At 44.5% G+C, this 17926-nt stretch overlaps 1 protein-coding gene across 1 annotated transcript in view; it reads right to left on the bottom strand.

Annotated features, from left to right (window-relative positions):
- Positions 1-17926, bottom strand: part of ANO2 (anoctamin 2) — a 169675-nt gene that overhangs the window by 85004 nt on the left and 66745 nt on the right. The window contains exons 11-13 of the mRNA XM_069952744.1: positions 9416-9550; positions 8079-8239; positions 443-525 (exon numbers count right to left, since the gene is read on the bottom strand). Coding sequence (XP_069808845.1) covers positions 443-525; positions 8079-8239; positions 9416-9550 — 379 coding nt within the window. The remainder of the gene's footprint in view (positions 1-442; positions 526-8078; positions 8240-9415; positions 9551-17926) is intronic.

Raw genomic sequence — 17926 nt, 5'->3', positions numbered from 1 at the left:
TAAAAAAAAGTTTCAAAAAGGAACAAGCATTTCTATTCTGCATCCTTACATCTAATCAAAGTGATGAAAATTAAAGGGGTTATGCAGGAATAATTAAACATAGCTGCTTTATTCTAACAACAGCGCCCCACCTGTCCTCATGTTGCGTGTGGCATTACAACTCAGCTTTATTCATTTCAATGTATCTGAGCTGCAATACCGCACACATACTGTAGATAAGGGTGGCGCTGTTTCTAGAGAAAATCAGCAGTTTTTTTAAATTCTGGATAACCCCTTTAAATTACAGCATAGTAGCAGTTCAGATGCTCAATCGTGATGGTGCTTTATGGCTTCACAGATGGCAATGGAATTAGGACCCACATGGAACCTGCTTGTAACCAGGGTGGGAATCTTCCCTAAGGAATAACATGATAAGTTATATGTAAAACAAAGTAAAACTTACTTCTTCCTCTTCTAATCCAGTAAGATCCCAGAAGTAGCTGAGCCGCATCTGTAAGCGTTTCCAGTGCTCCAGGAATAGAGTAGCTGAAAAATAACGTGACAGATATATTATAGAAGCCATATGAGAGCAAAGCATTCTTTGGCTTGGTCTTCATCACTGGCTAACACATGGATGGGTTATTTATATTAAAGGGGTACTCCGGCGAAAATATTTTTCTTTCAAATCAACTGGTTACAGAAAGTTATACAGATTTGTTCTTTACTTCCATTTCAAAATCTCAAGTCTTCCCATACTTATCAGCTGCTGTATGTCCTGCAGGAAGTGGTGTATTCTCTCCAATCTGACACAGTGCTCTCTGCTGCCACCTTTGTCCATGGCAGGAACTGTCCAAAGCAGGAGAGGATTTCTATGAAGATTTGCTGCTGCTCTGGACAGTTCCTGACATGGACAGAGGTGGCAGCAGAGAGCGTTGTGTCAGACTGGAAAGAATACACCACTTCCTGCAGGAAGTCCAGCAGCTGATAAGTATTGGAAGACTAGAGATTTTTAAATAAAAGTACAATACAAATCTATATAACTTACATACAGTATAGGCACTTGATATAGTATATACAATACCTGACCAGAATAGTCTACAAACTAAATGCTGCTATCTACACAGTGTTAGGCTAGGTACACACAACGTCTTTTTGAAAGGCCGTCATTATGAGGTCAAATATTTTGCAATGATGTCCATGATTTCAAAATAACGGACGTTATTCAACCTCAAAATGGCGAATGCCCAAAAAGATGGCTGTCGAACGGCCTAAAAAAGACGTTGTGTGAACCTAGCCTTATTAGGATATAAACCCATGTGGTCATGTTTGATAATGCATGTTTTGGTGTATATAAAAAAAACCAAAAAGTATTGGTTTACTTAAAGATTTCCCCCAAACCATACATTAAATTAACTGAATTCCATTGAGATCAATGGTGAAACGTCCCCTACTTCCCACACCTATTAGGGTCTAGTGGCATCCGTCACATATAGGGATAGAATGCTATGAAAAGAATGGGGGAGATTTATCAAACATGGTGTAAAGTGAAACTGGCTCAGTTGCCCCTAGCAACCAATCAGATTCCACTTTTCATTCCTCACAGACTCTTTGGAAAATGAAAGGTGGAATCTGATTGGTTGCTAGGGGCAACTGAGCCAGTTTCACTTTACACCATGTTTGATAAATCTCCCCCAATATGTATACTACATTGTATAAGGTTTTATATCCAGATTAATGGAATAGTGTAAAGATCCAGTCTGTTCCATCCAGGAGACCCTGCTGCATACAGTATGTCCGGAATGGAAACTGAAATGGCATACATCAGGTCTATGGGGGTCTGTGGATCTGTTTAAAGGGATTATATGGTTGATGTCTTCTGCTCCCTGGTGTTCACTTAGGGGCCTATTCCACGGAGCGATAATCGGCCGAATCGGTTGCTTATCCCTTGGTGGAATAGAGACAATGATCAGCCGATGATCGTGTCATCGGCTGATCGTTTATTTAGGCCCAAACCTAAAATCATCGGTCGCCCACTGACGGAGCGGAGGAGAAGCCCTGCTAGGTAATGTATGCTGCAAGGGCTGCAAGAACATCGGCATACCTCCCAACCGTCCCGGATTCCGCGGGACAGTCCCGTTTTCGGGGTGCTGTCCCGCAGTCCCGGAACGGCCCCCCGTGTCCCGCATTACATGTGGCCCCAGCGAAAAAAACAATAAAGCAGTAACTCACCTGTCCGCCGGTCCCAGCAGCTCCTCTCCCGGCAGAGCGCGCACTCCCGTCATCCTCCGGGGCGGGCAGCGGGGTACAGAGACACTGACTGTGCCGGAAGTGACCTGCAGCCTCTCATGAATTACTTCCGGCACAGTAAGTGTCTCTGTACCCCGCTGCCCGTCCCGGAGGATGACGGGAGTGCGCGCTGTGCTGGGAGAGGAGCTGCTGGGACCGGAGGACAGGTGAGTTACTGGTTTATTGTTTTTTTCGCTGGGGCCACACTAATGGGGGGTATTGGCTACTATATGTGGGGCACTATATGGAGGATTGGCTACTATATGGGGGTATTGGCTACTATGTGGGGCACTATATGGGGGGATTGGCTACTATGTGGGGCATATTTGGGGGCATTGGCTACTATATGGGGGGATTGGCTACTATGTGGGGCATATTTGGGGGCATTGGCTACTATGTGGGGCATATATGGGGGATTGGCTACTATGTGGGGCACTATATGGGGAATTGGCTACTATGTGGGGCATATATTGGGGCATTGGCTACTATATGGGGCATATATGGGGGCATTGGCTACTATGTGGGCACTCTATGGGGGATTGGCTACTATATGGGGCACTATATGGAGGGATTGGCTACTATGTGGGGCACTATATGGGGATTGGCTACTATGTGGGGCACTATATGGGGATTGGCTACTATGTGGGGCATATATGGGGGCATTGGCTACTATGTGGGGCATATATGGGGATTGGCTACTATGTGGGGCACTATATGGGGGATTGGCTACTATGTGGGCATATATGGGGGATTGGCTACTATGTGGGGCACTATATGGGGGGATTGGCTACTATGTGGGCATATATGGGGCATTGGCTACTATGTGGGGCATATATTGTGGATTGGATAATATGTGGGGCACTATATGGGGGCATTGGCTACTATGTGGGGCACTATATAGGGATTGGCTACTATGTGGGGCACTATATGGGGGATAGGCTACTATGTGGGGCTCTATATGGGGGCATTGGCTACTATGTGGGGCACTATGTGGGGGATTGGACACTATGGGGGGGATTGGATACTATGTTGGTCACTATATGGGGGAATTGGATACTATGTGGGGCACTATAATGGGGGATTGGATACTATATAGGGCATTTTTGGCAGGATTGGATAATGTATAGGGCACTATTCAGTCAGCAGCATGTGGTGACTGTAGGGGCGTGGCTATGGAGGGTTGCTATGGGGGCGTGGCTATGGAGGGTTGCTATGGGGGGCGTGGCTATGGAGGGTCGCTATGGGGGCCGCGGCGCACATGTCCCTCTTTGCTCTTTGCAAAAGTTGGGAGGTATGCATCGGTAACGATGACCCTGCAGCCCTCGCTAAACGATCATCGGGCCGTGGAATATCTAGCAGATCGGCGCTCGTTTACACTGTTGATCGGGCCCGTGGAATAGGGCCCTTACTCTCTTCCCACGTTTCGGAAGTGTACCTTCTAAGACAGGAGCGGGGCAGATGAAAATAGGTCCAGATTCTATCAAACGATCGACGATTTCTCATTGGTCGTTTAATCATTATCGTTTAAATCCGAATCATCTAACGATTTTTTGAACAATATTCGCCCTGTGTAATACGGCCCTTAAATCCTGATCAATGGCTGCACAATGTCACTACAACTTTGGCTATTGGTCATTGCGTGCGAGCAAGGTTTCACCTGCAGATGAGGATCAAGACTTACACCCACCTCCTTTAGGTCTTAGAAGTAGAAATGAGAAAACCATGATTGGTACAGAACTTACGTTGTGCTGCAGGCCCAGGGAATCCCGGCCGGAGTGTATACATATGGTATACACTCCGTCCGGGATCCCTAGCTGCGCCGTAGAAAACTGACATGTCAGTTTTCTGCGGCCGCTATTTATTGAATAGCGGTCGCAGAAAACCCTGTCAGTGCACACTATGGAGCGAGCGGCTCCAGCCGCATGCACCGTAGTGTGCAGAGGGAAGTTCTGATGCAGCCGCGCACTGGTGTGCCGGCATCAGAACTCAGCGGCGCAAAAGATCATCCTTTCTGAGACCGGCGCAAAAGATCATCTTTTTCTGAGGCCGGCCGTTCCGTGACCTGGCCGGGTCACAGAACGGCCGGTCTCACACTACGTGTGAACATAAGGCTGCATCCGACTTCTTTAGTCACCATGCAAAGCGTCGGGTTCGGATGATCAAGACAATATCTCATTCACTTTCCCATTTCTCTAATATTTCCCTCTCTTTCATCTTCGGTGTCCAGTGTCTCCATGTATGTACAGCGTTGCCATAGTAACCCCTGCCCTCCCCCGTTCTGAATTGTATTTTAGGGTTAATTGTCCTTGCACTTGAGCATCGGGGCCATAGTGGGATTGAATATGATTGCTGACAGACGCTTTGACTTATTCATTAGTTAATTACCGTCTACGTTCTAAGAACATCTAACATTACCGTCCGCTAGTAAACATTTGTATCGTATGATTTTCCGTCTTGCTGACATATGCTGCATTAGGTTCTCAGATGGGACGTTCTCCTAAAACATATAAACTAAGTGAGGCCGCCCAGAAGCTGAGGGGGCTGCTTGGAATTAGGGGGTCGTCTGGTGATTTTTTTCCCCTATTTATTTTTTTACTACTGTACTAGCCAGCTGTAATTCCCCCGCTGACGCTGTTCTGGTCATGCCCTGTCCTTACTGTATACCCCTTTCTGTCTAGTCTTGGCACAAAAAAGTGCCTGCTTACACAGGCCACTTACTGCTGTACCAGTGTCTGGCTGAGCAGGCACCTCCTTGTATCAAGTCACGACCAGGATGTGGTGTATAGTGGAGACCAGGCACTGTCAGAACAGCGTCAGCAGAGGAGTAGGTTAGATTTTACAGGTCTCACCACCCCATAGTATTTCAGTTTCCATTGCAGAAAGATACCTGATTTGTTTTGGATTTTACCCACTGACTAGAGATTAACAAAGCAGACAGAAATTCTTTAAATTAAAAAAAATCAAAAATCGGAAAATCACAATTTTAAAAAAATGTCAATCAGCCAGTCACTCATCCAATTTCCGTCATTCCTCTCCTCTCTGTGCCTATATCACTCTGGGTATCACTCTGTTAGTCTCTCCCTGCTCTGCTGTAACTGCCTGCTGCCATCCTCCTCTCTCCTCCACACACAGCCGGCTGGCGCCTTCGTAACCGAACCGCGTTATATAGAGGGGGAGGTGCTGAAATCACAGAGGAGCCTTCAGCTGATTAGATAGGTACTAGGGATTATGGTTAATCCCTTTCTCCATCCCAGTGGCCCTCCAGACAGCATGTACGGACGCCTTTTTTTTTTTTTTTTTTTTTTTAAATGTTTAATTTCTTTGCCATATGTATAATGTTGGTTTAAAAAAACCCTGTTGATGTGACATTGCCTCTTTAAATTAGAAAATGTTTTGTTAAAGTATTGTATTGGCCCCCAAAAGTTATACAAATCACCAATATACACTTATTACAGGAAATGTACATACTGCACTTACTACTGCTTCACTTCCTGGATAACATGGTGATGTCACTTCCTGGATAACATGGTGATGTCACTTCCTGGATATAATGGTGATGTCACGACTCTCAGAGCTGTGCAGGCTGTGGCTGCTGGAGAGGATGATGGCAGAGGGATGCTCAGTGTCCCTCCAGTGCCCTGTGTCCCTCAGTATCCCCCTGCCATCATCCTCTCCAGCAGCCACAGCCCACACAGCTCTGGGAGTCGGGTCGTGACATCACCTTTTTATCCAGGAAGTGACATCACCATTTTATCCAGAAAGTGACATCACCATGTTATCCAGGAAGTGACATCACCATGTTATTCAGGAACTGACATCACCATGTTGTTCAGATAGTGACATCACCATTTTATCCAGGAAGTGACCTCAACATGTTATCCAGGAAGTGACATCACCATGTTATCCAGGAAGTGAGGCCTTGATACAGTAGTAAGTGCAGGGAAAAAAGCACTTTATAAGCATTTCCTGTAATAAGTGTATATTGGTGATTTGTATAACTTTTGGGGGCAGGGGCGTAACTAGAAATGGCTGGGCCCCATAGCAAACTTTTGATTGGGTCCTCCCTCCCACCACTGACCACTAAGCCTACAAGTGTAGTCATAACTACATAACATCAAGCGCTGTCAGGAGTGCTTGCAGTTATAGGGATATTGGCAGGAGGCCGACGTGGCCACCAGGTGCTACAAATGATGACAGCTCGGGGGGCCAGTGTATTGCAGGAGCGAGCAACGGGGCCCCCTGATGCGACAGGCCCCGTAGCAGCTGCTATGACTGCTACAGTGGTAGTTACACCCCTTTTTGGGGGCCAATACAATACTTTAATAAAAATTTTCGCTGGACTTCTCCTTTAAGTTTACAAAGAAAGGGATGATATCCAATCAGATAACAAACTGCAGTATAAGCATGGTGCTATTACCACCTATGACTTTAAAGAACCAGGAAGGTCACTATGGAGGACGTTCCCTTTAATGAAACCCCTCCCCCCCTTACACATGTGAATAAGTCAGCGGAGCATAGACCACATATTGTGGTAAGTAATAATGTATGACAGTTCCCTGCAATCTTTGTTAACCAGGGATGGGTAAGACTAGCTGCTTCTGCTCTTACAAGCACAATGGGGGTGTCAATCACCGGGCACAATCTGCTCTATAAGGGGACAGAAAAAAGAATGTATTGTAACCTAACGCCCAATCTCTTCCATTCACGGAAGCTTATTTCATTACAGACCCTCGAAATGGTTTATTGCCTTTAAGTGGCTCTTAAAATAATTATTATTTTTTTCAGCAGAAAACTCACTTGGCCATTAGATATTCATGGATTTTACAGTGCGGACATAGCAGAGCTGGATTTGTTATTTCAGTGTTAGTCTGGTGTATTGACGCATTAATATTCTCCTTAAAGAGACTCTGTCAACAAGGGACTGAGAAGCTGAACAGAATGATGTATCACTTACATTGTTCTGTGCAGCTGATCCAGAGATATCCTTTTGAATAAAATGCACAATAAGTAGTCCTCTCCATTATGTGCATGAGCTCAGTAGTCCTGGATATTCATGAGAAGCAGAAAACTTCACCCACCAGCTGCTGATTGGCAGTTATCTATTCATGCTGTGTATAGGCAGTCAACTGTCAATCAGCAGCTGGAGGGCGGGGAGAGGGGCGTGGAAAGAATCCTATTCTCCTGCATATTAGAAGAACGGCTGAATAAAATGATGTAAGTAATACGCCGATCTGTTCAGCATTTCTGTCACTAGTTTATGCTACCTTCATTTAAGGTGGAATAATCCTAGTGACAGATTCCTTTTAACAGAAGCCATCAATGTATGAGAAGTAGGGGGTCAGATCCCCAGGACGCAACCTATGCAGACCATGATGAGCAAAAAACAAACTCAGCTCTGCTACATCTGTAAAGAAAATATCAACGTCCCTGTCGCACTAAGGATTAGACATTCTCATATATGTATATTCTGGAGTCAGAATACCTGTGTCTTGGTATAGATATATAGCTATAAGAGTGATCAGTAGATTGTCTTAAGACCATGCTGCTCCTATGGGGCCTTTCTATTTTGAGACTCCAGCCCTGATTGGCCCAATCCTTTTTAATACTGGGTGTAGAGTTCCCCCCCTTTTTTTTTTTTTTTTTGAGGAAAGTCATTGTTAGTAAAAAATAAAAGTTTGGCCCAGGTTGGCACATTGGTAACCATATCAAACTAATTTAAGGTGTACATGCCTGGGCTGATGCTTGAAGGGGCGGAGCTAAACACAGAACCGCCCCTGAGGTTCCAGAAATAAATTGCTTCTAGGTTTACTTACCCCAAAGGGCCATGAAGACAGAGAAGAAGACAGTGGCCGGGTTGTCAAATAAATGACTAGCACGGGCCGTAGCGCAGGCAGTACTCAAGTTCCAGTAGTCGCATGACTTGTCACACAGCGGGCACATTGTGAAAGTGTCTTCATCATTGCACATTTCTTTGCTGTGTAAGAGCACAAAAGAGATCTAGTGAAAAGTTTTCATAGTAGAACTGCAAATACATCTTAGTTATTGAATATGTTAGCATTGTTTTCACTGAAACAGCGCCACTCTAGTTCATAGGCCGTATAGAGTATTACAGTTTAGCCCATTAAACTGAACTGCAAAACCAAAGTAATTCTAAGGACAAGAGAAGCACTGTTTCTGATTTATTTTTCTTCTAACTTCATGCAACTCCTAGGTCTTTAAGGCCATGTTCACACAAAGTTGGATAACTGCTATTGTTTTTCAGAAATCTGCATTAAAAAATTGTCACGTGAACATGCCCTTATATTGATGACCTATCATACCTGTGAGGTTCTAACTCCTGGCACCTCGACTTATAAGGGGCCCTCTGTCCTCTTTACTGTTTGTCTGTTGCAGCTCCATACATTTTATAGTGGCTCTGCCTGGTAGTGCAGCTCAGTGCTATTCATGTGAAGTCACCACTAGGGGAGCTAAGGAGCTTACTATATACTACATATATAGCAGTATCAGTAGGCTCTATAGTGTCACAGGATAAAATGGACCCTTTAACCCCTATAAAAATATACTCTCAAATAAATCATCACAAAATTTTAGATCTAAAACATGAAAACATGAACTAATGTTACAGTGCTCGCATTCACTTTAAAGAGACTCTGTCAGTAGGTTTAAGCTGTCGTATCTAAGGGTAAGATAAACTAGTGACAGAGAAGCTGAATAGAATGATGTATCACTTAAATTGTTCTTTGCAGCTGATCTAGAGATCTCCTCCTGAATAACATGGACAATAAGTAGTCCTTTCCATTATGTGCATGTGCTCAGTAGTCCTGGATATTCATGAGAAGCAGAAAACTCCGCCCACCAGCTGCTGATTGGCAGTTATCTATCCATGCTATGTGTAGGCAGTCAACTGTCAATCAGCAGATGAAGGGCGGGGGAAGGGGTGTGACAAGAATCCTATTCTCCTGCATATAAGGAGAACGGCTGAACAGAATGATGTAAGTAATACACCGGTCTGTCCAGCATTTCTGTCACTAGTTTATGCTACCCTCATTTAACGTGGCATAAACCTAGTGGTAGATATCCTTTAAGGGAAATTTATATCTATTTGGTTTAGTAATGGGGGAGGTAGCTGGACCATTTGATAACTTCTTACCTAGGAACATCGGTGTCGACGGTCATGCATCCATATAGAAACACTATGATCCCAACTAAAGAGGCAGGAATGAGAAGCCACGTATATAGACCAAGCCAGGCAAAATATAGTCCAATTTTTTCTCCAAAATACTTTCTGGAATAAGCAGACAGTTAAAAATACAGGTAAATTCAAATATTCTTAATTTTCACAACAAAATAAAAATAAATTAAATAAAAAATAAAAAAAACTGAACACCCAGACTATGAATTATCAAAACGTTTGACAGTCAAAAAAAATTCAGATACTTTAAATTAAACTATCAAATTTCATTTTATTATTATTTTTTTAATCTGACCTTCTTTAAAGAGATATTCTAACTATAGACTTTTATAAGGTAAGTCTTGAAGAGTGGATAGGTGAAAGACCCATATGGGCATTCCCACCTTTAGGGAGAAGGATTCTGGGACAACACCTAAATAAGGGTAGAGAGGAAGAAGAGAACAGGGCCAATATATAACACTCTGTTAAAGCAGGGATGGAGAACCTTCGGCCCTCCGGCCGTTGCACAACTACAAATCCCATCATGCCCACACAGCCTAAGCTAAAGTTTTCCCAATTGGTTGGCGTCCTAGAAGTGGATCGTAAGACTCTACCAAAAATATCAATTTTTAAATATTTATTTTAGTTGTTTTTTGTTTTTTTTCTATCATTAAATACTACATAATCTTTCTTTATAGAAACTAAAAAAAACTTGACTTGTTTGGTTTCCTTCAAAAACTAGATTTGAGAAAAAGTTGAACAATAGGCAAAATTCTCGTTGGTCCCTTTAGTACTTGAGCAACAGTACAGTGTTACAGTATATCTATATCATAAAAATCAAAGTCTGTCTGTCTGTCTGTCTGTCTGTCCTTCTGTCTGTCTGTCTGTCCTCTATAGACTTCCAAACGCCTGAACCGTTTGACCCCAAATTTGGGTGCCCGGGAAGGTATTAGCGAAGGTCCCGTCCCCGCCAGATGTACAGGAGAGGAGGGGGAGGGGGAAGAGCGGCGCCCCATAGAGATGAATGGGAAAATCTCCTCACTGCAAACACAGGTGATATAATTAGCTGCAGCAGACACGGCAGTTGGGAATCTTAGCAACCAATAGGATTACTGCTTTCATTTTCACAGGGAGCAATGGTTGCTAGGGAAGCTGCCTCACAACATCCACAGTAATAACTGGTAGACCCCTACTCCATCTATACAGTACATGTATACAGGACCCCCTACTCCATCTATACAGTACATGTATATACAGGGCCCCCTACTCCATCTATACAGTACATGTATATACAGGACCCCCTACTCCATCTATACAGTACATGTATATACAGGGCCCCCTACTCCATCTATACAGTATATGTATATACAGGGCCCCCTACTCCATCTATACAGTACATGTATATACAGGACCCCCTACTCCATCTATACAGTACATGTATATACAGGACCCCCTACTCCATCTATACAGTACATGTATATACAGGACCCCCTACTCCATCTATACTGTACATGTATACAGGACCCCCTACTCCATCTATACAGTACATGTATATACAGGACCTCCTACTCCATCAATACTGTACATGTATATACAGGACCCCCTACTCCATCTATACAGTACATGTATATACAGGACCCCCTACTCCATCTATACAGTACATGTATATACAGGACCCCCTACTCCATCTATACACTACATGTATACAGGACCCCCTACTCCATTTATACAGTACATGTATACAGGACCCCCTACTCCATCTATACAGTACATGTATACCGGACCCCCTACTCCATCTATACAGTACATGTATACAGGATATTACAGGTATACAGGACACCCTACTCCTACTATGCAGTACATGTATACAGGGCACTAGAGGTATACAGGGCCCCCTACTCCATCTATACAGTACATGTATATACAGGGCAGTATTACCAGCTGCTGCTGCCCTAAGCACTAAACCTGAGGACGCCCCATCCTCACTCAGTATTTAGCATCAGGACTGGTAGGTAATAGCTCCACACGTCACATTTAACACCGCCACACCAGACCTGACCAATACCTCCATACTGTGACTGGATAACAACTCCATACCAGACCTGACCAATATCGCCATACTGTGACTGAATAACACTGCCACACCAGACCTGACCAATATCGCCATACTGTGACTGGATAACACTGTCATATCAGACCTGACCAATACTGCCATACTGTGACTGGATAACACTGTCATATCAAACCTGACCAATACCACCATACTGTGACTGGATAACACTGCCACAGCACCTCCACCAACTCTATACTACAGGTATACAGAACCCCAAACTATACACTACAGGTATACAGGACCCCCGAACTATATACTTCAGGTATACAAGACCTCCACCAACTTTATACTATAGGTATACAGCACCTCCACCAACTCTATACCACAGGTATACAGGACCCTCTATACTCACTGACACTTTATACTCGGGCAGCGCCAGGTACATTTTCTAGTCTACCATAATAATAATAATAATAATAATAATTATTATTATTATTATTATTATTATTGTTATTGTTATTATTAGTATTAAAAATACAGAAATATAAGAAAAAACACAAAACTAAAACTAGTTTAGAAAAAATGTAGACACATGTGTTTTCATATAGTCTGATCCTGCAGTCATGTTATTCCATTTTAAGTCCTGTAGGAGAAGGGGAAGATAGAGTAAGGCTGGGTTAACACTTCAAAAAAACTGATGAAAAAACGGATGGAAAAAGGTATGCATTTGTGTGCATCCATCTTGATCCATTTTTCCATTGACTTCCATTATTAGAAAAAAAAGGATCAAAACTCCCCCATTTTTGTTTCCTTTTAAAAAAAAAAACTCATTTGTTTTCATCCGTTTTTTTTTTTTAAATAATGAAAGTCAATGAAAAAACGGATCAAAACAGATGCACACAAATGCATCCGTTTTTCCATCCATTTTTCAAAAATCAGATTGCGAAAAAGTAGTTTGAACAAATGACTGCCAGATCAGACTACACATACCGATTGTTTGTAGTCTGTCACCATGGAAACGCATAGGTCTGCTTGGGAGCAATATACACCAAACGATAAGAGATTTTATTTAAAAAAAAATCCACTTTTTTTTTTTTTTTAATGCAACAGAATTAGAACAATGCAAAAGTTTGTTGCAAAACTACACCCTCCCTTTCCGAAACAATAAAAAACGAATTGAAAAATCTAAAAAAAAATGAATCACCACTTGAGCTGACTTTGCATTGAGTCTTTCATGCCCAAAGAATTACACAGTTCAATGTGTTAAATGGCTGAATATCCATGCGATAGCTCGTAGCTTCGCATTCTATACCCATGACAAGATGATCCTAGCTCCATGGAAGGGGGGAAATGGATATTCCAAATGGCCGGTAAATTGAATGATAAGTGTAAAATATAGAGTAACAACTGCTGTGAAGGAAGTAACTTCTTCGACTCTCTATCTTTCATTAGCTGTGTATCATGATACACGATCAAGAGCAAGTAGTTAATGATCTCAACTCGTCTGTCATCAAAAATGTTCGAGTGCCTCTTTCCACTTCAGATCTTATCTATCGGTCTTGAAACAACGATCGAGTTTCCTGGATGGATGTCATTGTTTCTTTGCCAGCTTCCCAAATGATTAACCATGCAAATCAGTTTTGGTGCTTTTCCCAGCGAGGGTTGTATCCTCTGCATCTGCTACAATGTCCCTGTTAAGCTGGAGGAAATAAAAGTCCATCTTTGTTTTGCAACTTTTTCTCATGTTTTTTGGCAGATATAGACCCCGGCGTAATTCCGGGGAAAGGGGAACTGGGATTAATTGCGTCGGGATTTCTATAAGGTTGCATTTCCTAAATATACACGGAGGTCTCTGTGTGGTCTTGTATACATTAATTTGTTTGTGAGTTGCTTTGTGTTTTGGGAATATTTTACAAAAATTTTAAATTTAAAAATTCTAATTGATATCAGAACCGTCAACTGTTGGTCGTAGACCTAAAATATTTGTCTCATAGTTGACTCTTAAGGCTTCCATATGTTCTTGCTCAAACCTACTACTCAAAAGATTCACTTTGAACTTGAACTTAACCTCTTGTGACCTCCACACCGTAACCCATCACATTCTCCACATTTCCGCCTCTTGATTCTACTTGACCTCCATTTTGCCCCCTACTTTGTTCAACTCTACTTATGCGTGGTCCATAGTCTCTCATCCTGACTACTTTTATCTCGCCAATGGATTTTTCTGTCCACTCTTTCCATTCCTCTGTATTACATACCTCCTATACTGTACATGACCCCAAGACCTTTCCCTTCTCCTCACTGGTTTATTCTTACCGATTTTTCTATAGTCATGGCTCTGTGACCATATTCATGGTTGTACCTCCACTGGACTCAAATAAATAAATTAATTACTTTAAAAAGAAAACAAAATAAAGTTTAATTTATCTAAAATTCGGTGGTGGGGGGGACCAAAATGTTTTGAAGTGTCAGATTACATAATCAAAAAGGATAAATTACACATTTTATATGTTATCTATATTAAGAGAGTCTACCAAGACTCTAACAAGGGAGCGTTTATTTTGATTAGCAACTCTGTTGTCTGGGTATACGGCTTAGGCCTCATTCACATACTCAGTGTTTTTAAAGGTCCTCTCCGTGACCCATGAAAAACAGCTGGGTTGGGGATCAAGAGGAGTTGGTGTTGTCCGGAGGCAGAGTGGGGGGCTGACAGGAGTGGGAGGAGATAGGAGCAGTGACAGGAGCAGGGGAGATGGGAGCGGGGAGGGACATGAGCGGTGACAGGAGCGGGGAACATGGGAGCGAGGAGAGACTTGAGCAGTGACAGGAGTATGGTAGATGGCAGCGAGAAGAGACTTGAGTGCTGACAGGAGCAGGGAGATGGGAGCGGGTGACTGGAGCGGAGAGATGGGAGCAGGTGACAGGAGTGGGGGGAGATAGGAGCAGTGACAGGAGCAGGGTAGATGGGAGCGGGGAGGGACACGAGCGGTGACAGGAGCAGGGTAGATGTGAGCGGGGAGGGACACGAGTGGTGACAGGAGCAGGAGAGATGGGAGCGAGGAGAGACTTGAGTGCTGACAGGAGCGGGGAGATGGGAGCGGGTGACGGGAGCGGGAAGATGGGAGCAGGTGACAGGAGCAGGGGGAGATAGGAGCAGTGACAGGATTGGGGGGAGATAGGAGCGGGGGGATAGGAGCAGTGACAGGAGCGGGGTAGATGGGAGCGGGGAGGGACACAAGCGGCGACAGGAGCAGAGTACATGGGAGCGGGGAGGGACACGAGCGGTGACAGGAGCAGGGTAGACGGGAGCTGGGGAGATAGGAGCCATGACAGGAGCAGGGTAGATGGGAGTGAGGAGAGACACGAGCAGTGACAGGAGCAGGGTAGATGGAAGCGAGGAGAGACTTGAGCGGTGACAGGAGTGGGGTAGATGGCAGCGGGGAGAGACACGAGCGGTGACAGGAGAAGTGTAGATGGGAGCGAGGAGAGAAAAACAGTGCCACACCTGTTCTCAGGTTGTGAATGGAATTACAGCCTTTGAAAGGAGCTGAGCAGCAATACCAGACACAATCCATAGTGTTGTCTTATTTCTGGAAAAGAGAGTAACCAGTGTTTTTTTTTTGTTTGTTTGTTTTTGTTTTTTAATCCTGAACAACCAGTGGCGCCGCAATGATGAGGCGACCTGAGTCGTCTGCCTCAGGCGGCGCCACCAGCTGTTATCATGGGGGCGGCATTCAGTGGCGTAGCTACCACGGTCGCAGCGGTCGCCGCCGCGACTGGGCCGCTACTGTACTGCCACTGTACTGCCCCCATCCCACTCCTTCTTGTGACCGCAAGCAATGTTTTGCCTGCGATCACAAGAGGAGGCTGGGACGGCCCCCGGCTGACTTGCGGGGCTGGGAGCATCTTGAGGGCAAAAAAACAGGTCCTGCGAAGCCCCGCCCCCAGCCGCGGTAAGCCCGCCAGCGCGCGTGACAAGAAGACTAGAGGAACCATTCAGGTGAGTAAAGATTTTTTTGTTTTAAAGGGCATGATGGGGGGTGTAGTGGTATGGTGGTGGAACAAGAGGATGATGGGGGGTGTAGTGGTATGGTGGTGGAACAAGAGGATGATGGGGGTGTAGTGGTATGGTGGTGGAACAAGAGGATGATGAGGGATGTAGTGGTATGATGAAGGAACAAGAGGATGATGGGGGGTATAGTGGTATGATGATGGAACAAGAGGATGATGGGGGGTGTAGTGGTATGATGGTGGAACAAGAGGATGATGGGGGGTGTAGTGGTATGATGGTGGAACAAGAGAATGATGGGGGGTATAGTGGTATGGTGGTGGAACAAGAGGATGATGGGGGGTATAGTGGTATGGTGATGATGATGGAACAAGAGGATGATGGGGGGTGTAATGGTATGATGATGAAGGAACAAGAGGATGATGGGGGGTATAGTGGTATGATGGTGGAACAAGAGGATGATGGGGGGTGTAGTGGTATGATGGTGGAACAAGAGGATGATGGGGGGTGTAATGGTATGATGATGATGGAACAAGAGGATGATGGGGGGTGTAGTGGTATGATGGTGGAACAAGAGGATGATGGGGGGTGTAGTGGTATGATGATGATGATGGAACAAGAGGATGATGGGGGGTGTAGTGGTATGATGGTGGAACAAGAGGATGATGGGGGTGTAGTGGTATGGTGGTGGAACAAGAGGATGATGGGGGGTGTAGTGGTATGATGATGATGGAACAAGAGGATGATGGGGGGTGTAGTGGTATGATGATGATGATGGAACAAGAGGATGATGGGGGGTGTAGTGGTATGATGATGATGGAACAAGAGGATGATGGGGGTGTAGTGGTATGATGGTGGAACAAGAGGATGATGGGGGTGTAGTGGTATGATGGTGGAACAAGAGGATGATGGGGGTGTAGTGGTATGATGATGGAACAAGAGGATGATGGGGGTGTAGTGGTATGGTGGTGGAACAAGAGGATGATGGGGGTGTAGTGGTATGGTGGTGGAACAAGAGGATGATGGGGGGTATAGTGGTATGGTGGTGGAACAAGAGGATGATGGGGGGTATAGTGGTATGATGATGGAACAAGAGGATGATGGGGGTGTAGTGGTATGATGGTGGAACAAGAGGATGATGGGGGGTGTAGTGGTATGATGATGATGGAACAAGAGGATGATGGGGGGTGTAGTGGCATGATGATGATGATGGAACAAGAGGATGATGGGGGGTGTAGTGGTATGATGATGGAACAAGAGGATGATGGGGGATGTAGTGGTATGATGATGAGGGTGTAGTGGTATGATGATGGAACAAGAGGATGATGGGGGGTGTAGTGGTATGATGATGAGGGTGTAGTGGTATGATGATTAAGGAACAAGAGGATGATGAAGGGTGTAGTGGTATGATGATGAAAGGGCAGGAGGATGAAGGGGGTGGTAGTATTATGATGGAGGTGTTTGTAGTATGATTATGAAAGGGCAGGAGGATGAAAGGGGTAGTAGTATGGTGATAAAGGGGCAGGAGGAGGGGACAACATGGGGGGCATCTGTAAGGGGGATAAAATGGGGGGCCATCTATATGGGGGATAACATGGGGGGCATCTATAAGAGGGACAACACAGGGGGCCATCTATAAGGTGGACTACATGGGGGGTGTATACAATAGGGCATGCACAGAGGGGGGCATGTACTTTAAGGGGGGTCACATAGTGTCAGGGCTACCTACTAAATGAGGGTGTAAAGGGGACAGTACAGATGTGCAGTTTTTAAAGAGATGATGGTGTCAGTGTGAGGAGCCTAATATGTCTGTCTGGCAGATTCTGTGGATTCGTGGCCCAGAGAAGTTCTCAAAATCGCCCACAACAGATGGAGAAGATGAAAAGGGAAGAACTCCGATCAGAGAAGACGTCCCCTGTGAGTCACTTGATATAATTGCACTGTAATGTATATGGTGTATAGATCCTGTGTACAGTGCGTCCACCTCTATATGACTGTATGAAGTGATATTGGTCTATGTACAGAGGATTATATTCAGTAGCAGCGGTGGTGTTAGTCACTATGAGGTGGTATTATTTGTTACTTGTTATCTGGTACTGTGTTTTATTGGATTTAGTATACTGGATTTGGTCAGTAACAATATGGTGGTGATGGTTGTGGTGTGGCGGTAATATTTCCCCTTGTGTACTGGTAATATTGGCAATATTGGTCTCAGTAAACAGGATTCGTTTAGTAACAGTATGGCGGTGATAATATTTCCTGTATACTGGTATTATTGGTAATATCAGTCTTGAGATATATATATATACCAATAGCATCGAGAAAGGGGGGGGCCAAGTTGACCTCTTGCACCAGGGCCCAAGAGACATTAGCTACGCCCCTAGGGGCGGCAATCAGTGGCAGATTATAATATGGGCGGTTCGGGCGG

Source organism: Dendropsophus ebraccatus, chromosome 1 (genome assembly GCF_027789765.1).
Source record: "Dendropsophus ebraccatus isolate aDenEbr1 chromosome 1, aDenEbr1.pat, whole genome shotgun sequence".
NCBI lineage: Eukaryota > Metazoa > Chordata > Amphibia > Anura > Hylidae > Dendropsophus > Dendropsophus ebraccatus.
Note: the sequence above shows the minus strand (reverse complement) of the source record. Positions and strands in the feature narration are given on the sequence as shown.